General features: G+C 31.6%; 1 protein-coding gene across 1 annotated transcript in view; it reads right to left on the bottom strand.

Moving 5' to 3' along the window:
• Window positions 1–1,255: 1,255 nt before the first annotated feature.
• LOC140434632 (voltage-dependent calcium channel gamma-5 subunit-like) overlaps window positions 1,256–13,959 on the bottom strand; it is a 1,250,929-nt gene continuing 1,238,225 nt past the window's right edge. Inside the window, exon 7 of the mRNA XM_072523038.1 lies at window positions 1,256–2,053. Coding sequence (XP_072379139.1) covers window positions 1,451–2,053 — 603 coding nt within the window. The 3' untranslated portion in view covers window positions 1,256–1,450. The remainder of the gene's footprint in view (window positions 2,054–13,959) is intronic.

Consider the following 13,959-nt stretch of genomic DNA (forward strand, 5'->3'; position numbering starts at 1 on the left):
TATTGCTTTTTTAACCTTTTCCTCATTTATTTTCATCCTTTCCTAATGGAGTACTGTATTCTGCTCCTGGTTCTTCCAATAGTGTTTTGGGGGGGGGGGGGGTTCACCTCTTGATTCATTGTTTTTTTTTATTTTTTATATATCTCGATGGACAATATGTGTATTTAACTGTTATAATTTATCTTTTTAACATTATTTTTGAGTTTTAGTAATTCTATTTTAAAATAAACCAGTGATTGTTTATATTCTTTTTAACTTTGTGTGTTTTATTATTTATCCAGTTATGATATATTTCTTATTTGTGTTTTTAATTTTTTTATATGATCATTCTACCAGTAATTCCTGACAATTTCTTACTTGCTTGTAGAACCTAAAATAGCCTTTCGCTTGGGCAGCCTCTTGAACCTTATTGTGGGGTATCTTATGAAAGTGATTATGCAAGAAAATCCCATAGGAATATTTTTCCGAGCAAATCCAAGCTTTTTAATGCTTATCCTGAGGAGCTCCAATAACTCAACTACTGGTTAACAAAAGTTAAGTTAAGCACCGTTTGTGTAATGCAATTAAAAAAAAAAACACTATAATTCTGGAGTAAAAAGTCGTGAGTATTGCATATTGCGATAATGCAGAAGCTCACATGCCATTGACTTTTCGTAGCTTTCGTCCAAAAACAGCATATTTATTATAACTCAACAACCATATTTACCAGACTTGGTACCATGCGATTATTCCTATTATTTTTTTTAAAACCTTCACTTTTTAATAAGGGTCGTATATTGGTATTAGTAGACGACCCATCATAAGGATCAAGATAAAAAAATTAAAGAGGATAATGACATGATAATTATGTCTTTTGGCCTAATTATTTTTCAGTGATCACTTGTATTTAAGTACAACTTTGGATGCCAATTTTTTAAATGATATATTGAACAGTTTATATAGTAATTATTAGTTAAATATATATATATATATATATATATATATATATATATATATATATATATATATATATATATATATATATATATTATTAGTTAAATAATAATGAAACCAAATATTGAAATTTAAAAAAATTACTAGAAGTTTTAAAGTTTCTACTTTAACTTTAACTAAAACACAATTATTACTTTCCGGAAAATAAAATAGACAATATACAGTTGATGACTAAACTAAGACATTTTTTCAAATATATCTAAATGTTGCGTATTTAAAAACTTAAAAAATAAATAAAATTTAAAAATAAAACTCAAAGAATCTGTAAATGTTGCAAAAATGGAAATTTCAAAATATTGTAAATATTGAACATCATTTCTCATTGACGACGAAAAGAATATTTAAATTTTATAAACCGACGTTTATAATTAATTGATAATAATATCAAACAAATAAATATAAAGTTATAAAAGTTATTTTTGATATAAGTTTACACAAGATCAGTCATTGTGTCCTGTCACACGGCACTCCCGGAAAAACTAAAATCAGTAGTAGTTCGTTTACCAAAATCTGAAAAATTTGTTTCTGGCACATGAAAAGTTTCTATTTTCGTACATTTCTTTCTATTTTTCGCATGTTGCAAAGTTTTGCTTCGACCACAATATCCGCTAGAGCTCGTAGAGCTGGAACTGCCTAAATCTGATACCCCTAAGAAACCTTGATGAAGGGTGTTACTACCTGAATGGTCGAAGTGCAAAGTACCATATTTCATTGGCAGGTTTGAAAAGGAAAGCGGAGCTGTGGAATTATGGCTTTTGATCGTGATGGGTACAGTCTGCCCAGCAAGTGTTTGAGCTACTGAGAGGGTGGGCTCAGCTACATTTGGAATTATACAAGTCTGCTCCCTATGTTCTAAAATATAATCTGGACATTTATTCGTAGAGCAGACGTCTGGTGGCGTCTTGGTCATCATAGATCCAGTTTCTGTTTCATAATTGGGTCCCTCTGTTTCATACGGATCGTATTGGAGGGATGCTGGCATGATCGGTTGTAAATAATCAGTTGACATCTGATGATGTTCTAGAAGTTTTCTTTCTGCTCCTGGTACCATTTGGCGAACCTGAAACAATTTAAGATTAATCTGTAGACATATTATTGATATATGGTTTTATTCTAAACAAAATATTATTATATTAGTTTATTTAAATATGTCGTACAACATTACGTTCACCGAGACGGCACAGCGAGAGAACAGCAAAATATTTATATTTTTTAGGCTATGGCTCCACGAGCGACAGATTGTCGCTAGCAGTAGCAGTAAAATTACGGCGGCAGTAAAGCAGTAAAATCATGGCTCCACGAGCGCCAGTTTACAGCGCGCATATCGCTGCGTTTTGGTCTTGTAGTGGCTCCATAAGCGTTAATATGACGCAGCTACAATCAGTGGTATCTTGTCCGTTTATATAATGTCCGTGTATATAGCAGATAAAATAATTAAATAAATAAGTAAAATAAATTCACACCGATAATACAATAATATAGTATGGATAATCTATCATTTTAACACAAAGTTGCTTTAATATTGGCATTGTGCCGTCGACGTAGGGTTAAAAAACAACGGAAATGGTGGATTCACCCTGTTCTAGTGCCTAGACAGACGGAGGGAAAATTTTTTCCTTTTACACAACAAATTAAAAGAATATCCTGACAAGTTTTTTGAATATTACAGGATGTCAGTGTCTTCTTTTAATTTTTTATTATGTGAAATAGAAGATTTCATACGAAAACAGGATACTTCAATGATACCTGCGTGCTAGCCTAAGCCCAGAAGAAAAATTAGCAATTACCCACCTTAAAGTAAGATTTCAAATTACATAGTTTATAATTCTATACATGTATCTACCTAAAAATAAAAAAACAAAATATTTAACTATTTAACTTTCATCAGAATAAAAAGGGGCCGCCACCACTTCTTACCTCTGCATATTCTGTAATTAGCTACTGAATTATCAAGTAGATGCTCCCATATGTCGATTATATTCATTTATCATATTGGGTTGATGTAATGAATCTTCCTTTTCCAATATCTAACTTGCTTTTTTATGTTACAATAATTTAAAAAATTCTAATGCGACATAAAATCTGCTTTGTTGCATTCTTTTATTTACGAATCACGCCAATCTATCGAAAACGAAACATTAGTACTGAAGGATAAAATAAAATTTTACTATAAAAAATAATTATTAAAATTTTATTTATATGATATGATTAGACAACCACTTATATAGAAATGAATCACCAGTTCGAAGAAGGAAATCCAAAAAATAGATTTTCGGGAAATCAACAAAAACTGTTTATTCTCTCTATTCAACTTTTTCTTGTTTAATAATGGCATCTATTATAAAGTACGGTTTGATACGGATAATTGGGATTGAAAAAAAAACCATCCATTGATTTTTGTTATCTAGAATACCGATAAAGAACATACTGGATTTATTTCTTTCTTAGAACTTATAATTTTTTGTTATGATTTGAGACACAAAATTGTATGAAAAAACTGTAAAGTAATTTATAAAAACAAAAAAATAACTTAACAAACACAGAGAAATAAACAAACAAGAACAAAAATATCAGATTAAATGGCAATTATCGCTACAAGCGACAAACTACTGCTAGTGGTCCCACAAACGCGCTGCAAATTACTGCTAAAAAATAGTTCCGGATCTATTCGAACTCCACACGACCTTGACGACGCGTCTCGGTCTCGAAACGAAGCGACAATCTACAGCGCGTGGAGCCACTCAGTATCACTACTGTTGTTTTCATTTATCAAGCTACATTTTACTGCTACTGCTAGCGACAATCTCTCGCTCGTGGAGCCATAGCCTAACAGTAACAACATAAAATAATAAATACTTATTGAGTTGACATCGTAACTAAAATAGAAAATTATACAAACTTTTTTTGACAAACATGCCACTTGTGGCATGTGAGCAGCAAAAGCAGCAACTTTGATATTTTAAATAAAACACCCTGTATACTATTGCATTTTTAAATCATGCTTAAGATTATAGATAAAATTTGTTGATGTTATCATAGGTCAAAACTTCACATTTTTTAAGTTGTTCGCCATTTTTCAAAAATTTTGACAGATAGAGACAAACTTTTCAAACTCTTGGGACCGCTCCTGGGGTCCACATGGGTACGCTATATTTTGAAGCCTCTCACATCTTATAGTTTTTAAATGGAGGAGATATCAGTGTATTGGTACGTTTCTAGGAAGTTAAATTCTTGTTAGTATTGAAATTATTTCAGTAGAGTGAACGTGTACGTTTTATTTCAATTGTTAAAATGAATGACCTTATCGATGTTTAAGCACTAAAGGATATTTTGAGGTAGGCTCTGAGTTATTACTTTAACATTGTTTTATTACGTTACTAACAGCTGACAGTTAAGAATATACAGTTTAATGAATTTATGTTTGTGCACGTTGCATTTATTTGAAACTTTTTCATGCCGTACACATATGGACCCAGTGGGCACCTAATCTTTTTTTTTTGTTTTAGAGCTTATTTTAAAAACACGATGATAATATACCCCTAGAAAAAATCTTTGTTGAACCTCCACCAAGGAATGTACCTACTGATGAAGAATCTGGAGATGAGGATGAAGGCGGAGCTTTTTTAGATTTACCTGGGAAGGAACTTTTGGCACCTGCAGATCTCGTTTTTACTAACGGTCGCATTGGTGGTAATTCAGATGATACTATTCAAGAACTTTCAACCATTTCTTCATGTATTTCTCATCAGTTTAGACAAGACCCCAGTAGCTCTTTAGTTACAATTGACAATACTAATAATTATTCAGAAAACTTTGACCAACGAAATGTAAATGAAATTCCAAAATTTACTGGTTCTTGTACAATATTGGTTCTCGTGGATAATGTACAAAACGTAGAATATATCGAAGATGATATATTAAAATATGTAAAAGGAGATTTTCCTTCATCGAGTTATAAACTTTTCAAAAATAAAACCCCCATCGAAGTATTTGAAATGTTTTTTACCAATGAAATTATTGAACACTTGGCTCAGGAAACTACTAAATATACAGCTTTTAAAAATCAAGAGAATCTAAATATTACACACATGATGAAATAAAATGCTTCATAGGAATCTTTATTTTAAGTAGTTACAATTCAGTCCCATCTAAATATCACTATTGGGAGAAGTCCGAAGATATTAGAAATGACCTGGTATCGAGAGCTATGAGAAGGAAATAGATTCATGTTCATCATGACGTTCATTCAGTGTTCCGATAACACTAAACTGGATATGACCGACAAGTTTGCGAAAATTAGACCTCTAATTAATATGATCAAAAAAAAGATTCCTGGAATTTTTTGTGCCGGAAGAAAATTTAAACTTCGACGACAGTATGATAAAGTATTTTGGAAAACATAGCGCTAAACGATTCATTAAAGGAAAACCGATCCGGTTTGGCTATAAGGCTTGGTGTATTAACACAAAATAAGGTTATTGTGTGACATTTGATATGTATCAAGGGAAAAATGCTACAATTCCTGAAGCTTATAGCATAAGTTTTGGAAAAGCTGCTTCTCCCTTTGTTAAACTTTTAAGCTGAGTTCCTGCACAAAAAAGGAAGTTAGTATATTATTTTTACTTTGACAATCTCTTTACTTTAGCAAATCTATTCAACTTCCTTGGATTCAGAGGCTACCATGCTACTGAAAAAATAAGAAGTAACAGAATTCCTAAACTAGAAGTAAGAAAATCGAATGCTTCTATTAAAACAACGAAGCAGCTGGTTAAAAAAGAGGAAATAAACAAAAACCAAATCAAAAGTTAAAAAAAATCTTTCCACAGGTACTTGATCCATAATTATTAAAAACCAGAGGACAACTCTGTAGCGCAATAGAAAGGAAATCAGGTATATTTTTTGATAGATGGAAAGACAACGATGTTGTGTCAGTAGTTTCAACATGTCATGGTCTTCAACCTGTACGCCCTATAAAGAGATATTCCAAGGAGCAACATAAAAATATTCAAGTACCGCGGCCGTTTTTGATAGGAAAATATAATGAGTAAATGGGGGAAACAGATCAAATGGACCGAAATTTAACTGAGTATAGGATAAACATGGTGGGGAATCCCTTTACATATCTTATTGATGTGTTTGTTATTAATGCTTGGTTAATGTAGTGCCAGGACCAGGAGATATACCCGGAGAATTATTTAAGTACGGAACGAACGAATTGTACGAATGTCTTCGACAACTTTTTCAAGAATGCATAAACACAAGAGAAATCCCTACGGAATGGAAGATATCATACATCAGCACTATACATAAAAAGGGTGATAAAAATAATTGTGAAAATTACCGAGGAATTGCTGTAACCGGATCTATGAGTCGAATATATGGAAAGGTGTTAAAGAACCGAATCGAGAGAAAATACTTAGATTATGAAGCAGAAGAACAAGCAGGATTTCGTACGGGTCGACCCACTATTGACCACATTTTCTCCCTAACCCAGATAATAGAAAAAAAGATGGCAAGGAATCAAGAGATTCATATGTTGTTCGTCGACCTACGGAAAGCCTACGACAGCGTTCCACTGAAGAAGCTGTGGCAATCAATGGAAAGCTCGAATATTAATATAGAATTATTAAAAGCCGTCAAAGTGCTATACAACCAACCAATAACAAAGATAAAAGCAGGGACACAAATAACAACAGGATTTATAATATCAAAAGGATTAAAGCAAGGATGTTGCTTGTCTCCCACTTTATTTAAAATATACCTCGAAAGTGCTTTAAAAAGATGGAAACAAAAATGCAGGACAATGGGGATACCGCTCACCATTACTATGGTATATACGCTTAACTTTGCAGACGATCAAGTAATAATGGCTCAAGATTATGACGACTTAAACTATATGGCACGAAAATTAATTGAAGAGTATGATATATGGGGTCTAGAAGTAAATAAAAAGAAAACTGTATACCTTTTCATTGGAGCAGAACAAAAAGGTCTCATATTAGACGATAACACTACGATAAAGCACTGCTGTGACTACTAATACCTAGGTATTACTATTTCACAAGATGGAACATTAGACAAAGCCATGAGAGAGAGAAATACGTTAGGGAGAAAAGCCATCACAATGTTAAACACCATTTAATGGGACCAATCCATCAGCCAAGAAAATAAAAAGAGGATATATGAGACTATAGTAAAAAGTATCACTTTATACAGCTGTGAGGTATGGCCACTGCAAGAAAGAACACTGTTAACACTAAAAGCGACGGAAATGGATTTTTGGAGAAGAGCCGCAGGAAGATCTAGAAGAGAAAGGATTACCAACGAACGCATTAGAGAAATAATGGGAATCAAACGAACAATCACAGATGACCTAACAACAAAACAACTTATCTGGTTCGAACACATACAAAGAATGGACGAACAACGAATGCCAAAAGAAATACTAAAATGGCAACCAGAAGGAAAGAGAAAATGAGGTAGACCGAGAAAAAGTTGGAGCGAAGGAATAAATAAAGAACTGAGAGAGAGGGTCATAGAAGAAGATCTATGGAACAACCGGTCTAAGTGGCGATTGGAAGTCGGAAAACGACGGAGAACGTTATAAACCGACAAGTAGTAGTAGTAGTAGTAATGTATTGCCATCAAGACCCAAAAATGTCCCAGTTAACATTTAGGCGCACTTTAGTACAAGGATATTTGACAAAATACCAAACCATTACTTTACGACCAGGACCAAATCAAATCCCCCAAGCTAACTCGAGAAAAGTAATACCTGACATACGATACGATAACATTGGACATTTGGTAGATTCTACTAAAGATAGTAAAAGACGAAGATGTGGGTTAGAAAGTTGTAAAAGTAAAGTGGGAACAATATGCATTAAATGTAATGTTGGATTATGTCTATCATGTTTTGTAACCTATCATACTAAAAAATGAATTTGGTTTTTATACTTAGTTTGTACTTTTTTATACTTGTATTTATAGGTTTTTTAGTCAACAAAATTGCATTAATTTTTTTGTCGTATTTGTTCTGTGATTTAATAGGTTTATTCTTTTAATGCCCACGGGGTCTCTATGGATACGGGGTAAATTCAATATTTAGCATTGTCAATAATTTTTAATATTTTTCTAGTGTTTTCTAAACCATTTTTAGTCGTTTTTGAAACAGACGCAAATACACAAAAAAAAAATAATTAAGGGCGTTGCCAGGTTAATATCTCATCCGTTTACAATTATATTCTGTTAAAAACCATTGTAGTTAACATATAACCTAAAGGTGAAAGGTTAAAGGTAATCTTTTTTCAGGAATTTAAATCGAGATTAAATTTCTAAATACAGGGTGTTCACAAATTATATGCCATTTCTTTACACTTCGAACCATACTAAGTCAATAATTTTAAATAAAACACCCTGTCTTTTACAATTTTAATGACAATAATACTTTTGAGATAATTGTAGTTTAATGTTAAAGGTTAAAGGTTAAAGGTTAAATATTACAGGCGCTTAAAGAATGCAGGCTAGATTATAGATATACTAAATTATTATACATAATATTATACCTGCAGGCAACAACCACTGTCAGATTACATACTAAGAGTAATCGCATAAAAATAGAACAGGGGGTTAGACAAGGAGACCCAATGTCACCTAAACTTTTTAATACGGTGCTAGAACATGCTTTTAAGAATTTGGATTGGATGACAAAGGGAATAAAAATAGATGGAGAATATCTAAACAACTTACGTTTCGCCGATGATATACTTATAGTAGCTGAAGATCTAGGTATGGCTAGAGAGATGGTACAGGGACTCGTTGTGGCTACAGAAAGTGTAGGTTTAAATATAAATATCTCGAAAACAAAAAAGTTAAGTCTGAAACGTCTTTGCCATCTCTTAATGTTATTATTCAGAAACACTAACCTCATAAAATTTTCTACTACATGTAACGGAAACCCACCCATACAAACAATTATCTCAATGCGGAGTTACATCATCACCTTGCCCAACTCAATTAGTTATCAACACTCCTGTTTCCCGTTCCATAAAACTTAGCGAGGACAATCACAGATCATCTGAAATCAATTCAATAATCACAAAACCAAAATCAATAGAAGCATTTAAAGCATGTAAACCCCATTCCATTCAAAAAAGAAACCTTGCCGCCTGATCAACCCAAAATCTTTTTACCTTTTATTAAGGGTGTCATTGACAAGATCAGTAGAACTCTTAACCCTCTAAAAATAAAAACCATCTTCACTACTTATTCCAAGTTATCCTATCTCGTCAGATCCGAAAAAGACCAAATCCATAATGAATACCATGGTGTCTCCAAGATTATCCAGTTGACCACGAACGTACATAGGACAAAAAAACCGACGAATCCACAACCGTATTTACGAACATTCTCTATCTGTAAAACATTTTGATACTACTGCAACCCTAGACCAACATCATATTCAGATAGGTCACAAAATAGATTTCGAAAAAGTAAAAAACATCGCTCTTATCCAGTTCTTAAAATCGAGAATTTTCCGTGAAGCCGTCCAAATTGGAAAACACCTTAATAGCTTAAACACGCGCGATGACGATAAAAGACTGCCGTCAACATGGCGACCACTGCTTCAGCAACCCCACGCCAACGGATCCCGCTCAGACCATTTGGGGGTATAAAAGCAGTTACACGGGGTAAAACCGGTCGTCACTTGAAGTGGGCGTGTAAGGATTAGGCACATTGAGATCTCAGTGCCATTTGGCGGTTCTCGTATTTCTAGAGAACTAGATACTGGTACGTCACGAGTGAGCAGACTGGACAAATAGAGATATCGAATAATATATAAAAAAATATAAAGGCACAAAGTATTGGTGTAGCCCGCAACAAGGGAAAAAATAATAATAAATGTATATAAGATGAAAGGCAGTCGGAACTATGTTGCTCTGACTATTTGGTCGTCATCAGTACGGTAGAGCATGTACTGGTTCAATGCCACGAATTTGTGGCAATAATGTTAGAAGACTATGAAGATTCCAGAGCAACTAACACATCCATGAAGAAAGCTACAGCTACCTGGGAAAGGAATATCTAACGTTTAGAATGTTTTAAAAAACTAGAAACGGTTAATGCGGTAACGCAGTAAAATAATGTTAGAAAGTATTGACATACCATTTTCTAAATTAGATCTTAGCCACCTCAGCCTTTTATAACACTGTAAATTGTTACAGTCTTTCTTTGCAATCATATATCATTTATTGTTACAATATTTTCTCTATTATTTTTATTAATTTTTTCCGTTTTTTTCATTTTGTGTTTTTGTCTTCTTATTTATTTACTCTTATTCAGTGGTAACTAGTCGTTAAGCTAACTATCTGCGTATAATATTCAAATACCAAATTAATTTTATTTATAATCAAACTCATGTCAGATACAAAATAACGAACCATTTATTTAATTTCTGCATAAAATCACAACAAATAATATTATCAAAAAAATAGCAGTTAAATACAGTTCCCTACCTAATAAAAGCACTGTTTAATGTTTGGTAGTTTAAAATAATTTTAATGAATAAATTGCATAGCATACAATACTCTATAAATCACATTTAATGATATAATTATTGGCGAGGTGGTTTTAGTGTGCATAAAATATTAATTAAAAATAGTGTTTGATACATCGTTAAAGTATACAAACATTTAACGTTGATAGCGATTTAATGGAACTGTTTTAGTTTACCAATTTTATAAACTGGCTTTGTTGTCTATTATTATAAATATGAAATTTCGGTTTTAATATAAAAGGACATAAACGAATAGATTAGACATATAAAATTACGTTAAAAACTAATACGTTATTGCTAGTTATTACAAAGAATAAGAAATTAATGAACTGAAAATCATCTGAATAAAAAACATACGTATTCTTCTCCTATAATAGTATAGACCAGGGCTGATCTCTAGATATGATGGAAGAGAGGCGAAAGGTTAAAGGTCAGTACAAGACATTATACAAAAAAATTGACAAATAAATTAAAAAAGAAATCAGAATAGCTAAGGACACACAGCTGGGAGAACAATGTGCGTAAATACTGCTATTACAACAGAAACACGATTCATTCGATATGAACAAAAAACTTAAAGAATCTGCAGGCTTATACAAGCCTAGAAGAGTATAATCTTTTACAGACAATCAAGGTAATGCACTACTAATTGTGGAAGAGTGACTAGACGCTTGGAAGAAATATGTGGAAGTAACATTTGCAGATGAAAGACAGATTGTCATTAAAGACATATAATGCTAAACAGGACCCCCGATTACCTTTGAAGAAGTCCCGGCATCTATTAAAAAATCTAAAGGTGATAAAGCAGTAGGACTTGTGGACAGATTCGAATGTAGTTATGAGGTCCGAATCATAAAATGATATATGATAAATATAATAAAATGTTGAAGTTGTGGAGAAAAAATGTTGATTTTATTGACAGCTATTACAAATTACACTATATGATGATATTAAGGTAACTCTTTATAATAGACTGTGCTCACATGAGCTCAAATCCCCCTTATAATCTTACAAATAATTCATACCTCACCACAGAGGTTATTGCTTCTATCATACTAACCAACTTTGAACTATTAGCTTACATTACAATTTAATCTAGGCCATCATTGCAACACTTAGGAAGTTCAATTAGAAAAAATATATTATTCGACCATTCATTAACAGGTGAATGGACTTTAATTATTAAAATATTACTCGATATCATTTTCAAAATGTTTGAATTATACACGGTGAAACTATAAAATGTTAAGAAGTTAAGAATAATGTGAGATTACAAATTAAGAGGTTAATTTGTAATTGAACATCTGACAAATTTTATACAGAATTACTAAAACTTATGGACGAATAAGGAATAAAATGGATAACGACTAAACTTAACAAAATATATATATATATATATATATATATATATATATATATATATATATATATATATATATATATATATATATATAACTGGAAATATTCCGCAAAGCTGGTTAAAGTCGACCTTCGTAACCAAAAAAATTACATGAAAAAACATGCGAAGACTACAGAAAAATTAGCCTTATGAACCACTTACTTAAAACGTTTTTAAAAGTAATACATAACAGAATATATAAAAAATGTGGAACAAGTATCATGGACACAACTTGGATTCCGCGATATCTTAGGCACACGAGAAGCTCTATTCTCTATACAAGTGCTTATCCGGAGGTGCAAGGATGTCAACTGTTATATGTATATATTTGTTTTATCGACCACAAAAAGGCATTGGATAGAGTAAAACATGACAAGCTCATATCCATCTTGAAACAAGCGGGCTTGGATGACAGAGACTTGCGAATTATATATAATTTATATTACGACCAAACTGCTGAAGAATAGAATAATTAAAAAGTCCACCAAAATTTAATAAATTTGGCATAATAATTTTGCAATCTAAATTAAAAAAAAATGAAATTGTATTAAATTTTGCCCAAGAAAACGTTGATAAAGATGTTAATAGAGACATGCGGAATCTAAAATTTGCATTCCACGACATGTCTCCTCAACTAAGCAGAAATCATTAGCGAATTGGTTTCTTGTACTCATACAGAGTAGATCCGAATACAATGAAAAGACAGTCAAGAATATGGAAACGACTATTGATTTATATTCTTCAGGGCAATTTAAAACTTTAATCACATCTTCTTCTTTACAAACAAAATTATTTTCATTATGTACTCATTATTCCTTGCTTCAAATTTTACGCACTCCACCTCGTAGACATCCATCTGCTTAAAATTTCCATTCCTTAAATATTCACTACAATTATTCTTTACATTATTTTGGGACATTTCCCTATCATCAAAATACATTTCTTCTTCATAAACATCATTATTTTCTTTTAATAATATCCTATCAACTCTTATTCCTTCTTTCACCTCATCTTTCTGCATAAACTTAATTTCTTGCCCTTCCAAAGTTACCATTTTATTTTCAAAATCTATCTTTACTTTCTTCTTTTCTAATTTGTCATTTCCCATTAATATATCAACACATAAATCCTTGACAACAAATCCTTGCATATTAATTTCTTTATTAAGAATTAATTTTAAAATTGGCTAGTTTATCAATTTCACCTAACTTCTTATTATTTGCAACAACAATTTTAATTTTTGGAATCTTTATTATATCTGATAGTTTTAATGTATTAAAAATAAAATTCTCCGAGACTAAAGTACTTTCTGAACCAGTATCTATCATAACCTTAATTATATTATTATTTGTTAACAAAATAAATTCGAAAGCTTGACAGTAAGTCAAAGCATTTTCTTTGTCTTGTGGGCCAAATAGACTGCATTTTCAAGAATTACCACTTGATATTTAAATCAACAGTCAATAATACCATTATCTTATGTATATATATATATATATATATATATATATATATATATATATATATATATATATATATGTTTATATATATATATATATATATATATATATATATATATATATACAAGGTGGTCCAGACTTATGTACATTAATTTCTAGAGCTCATAGTACGTCCAAAAATAAGGGTACTTCTTTATGTACACTTTTTTATAAAACTCAATAATAAGGGAGATACAACCCTTTAAAGGGGTGAATTGAAATTCTTATTTTTTCAAACATCTTCCAAACGGTTTTGAATACGGAGTTCATATTTTGGGAGTGATTATAAGACATTAGGATAATTAATTTCATGTCACCACCTACCACATCCTATATTAATACAGGGTAGTTTTGGAGGGTAAATGGGGGATATTGCGTCACATGTTTTTTAATTTTTACATATTTTAAAAAAATATTTTAAAAATTGTTTCCTTAGACTTTTCTACGCAAAAAATGTACTCTTGTAATATCTCGATAGATATCACCGTTTTCGATTTATTTAAACTCGAAGG

Source organism: Diabrotica undecimpunctata, chromosome 2 (genome assembly GCF_040954645.1).
Source record: "Diabrotica undecimpunctata isolate CICGRU chromosome 2, icDiaUnde3, whole genome shotgun sequence".
In the NCBI taxonomy this organism is placed as follows: domain Eukaryota; kingdom Metazoa; phylum Arthropoda; class Insecta; order Coleoptera; family Chrysomelidae; genus Diabrotica; species Diabrotica undecimpunctata.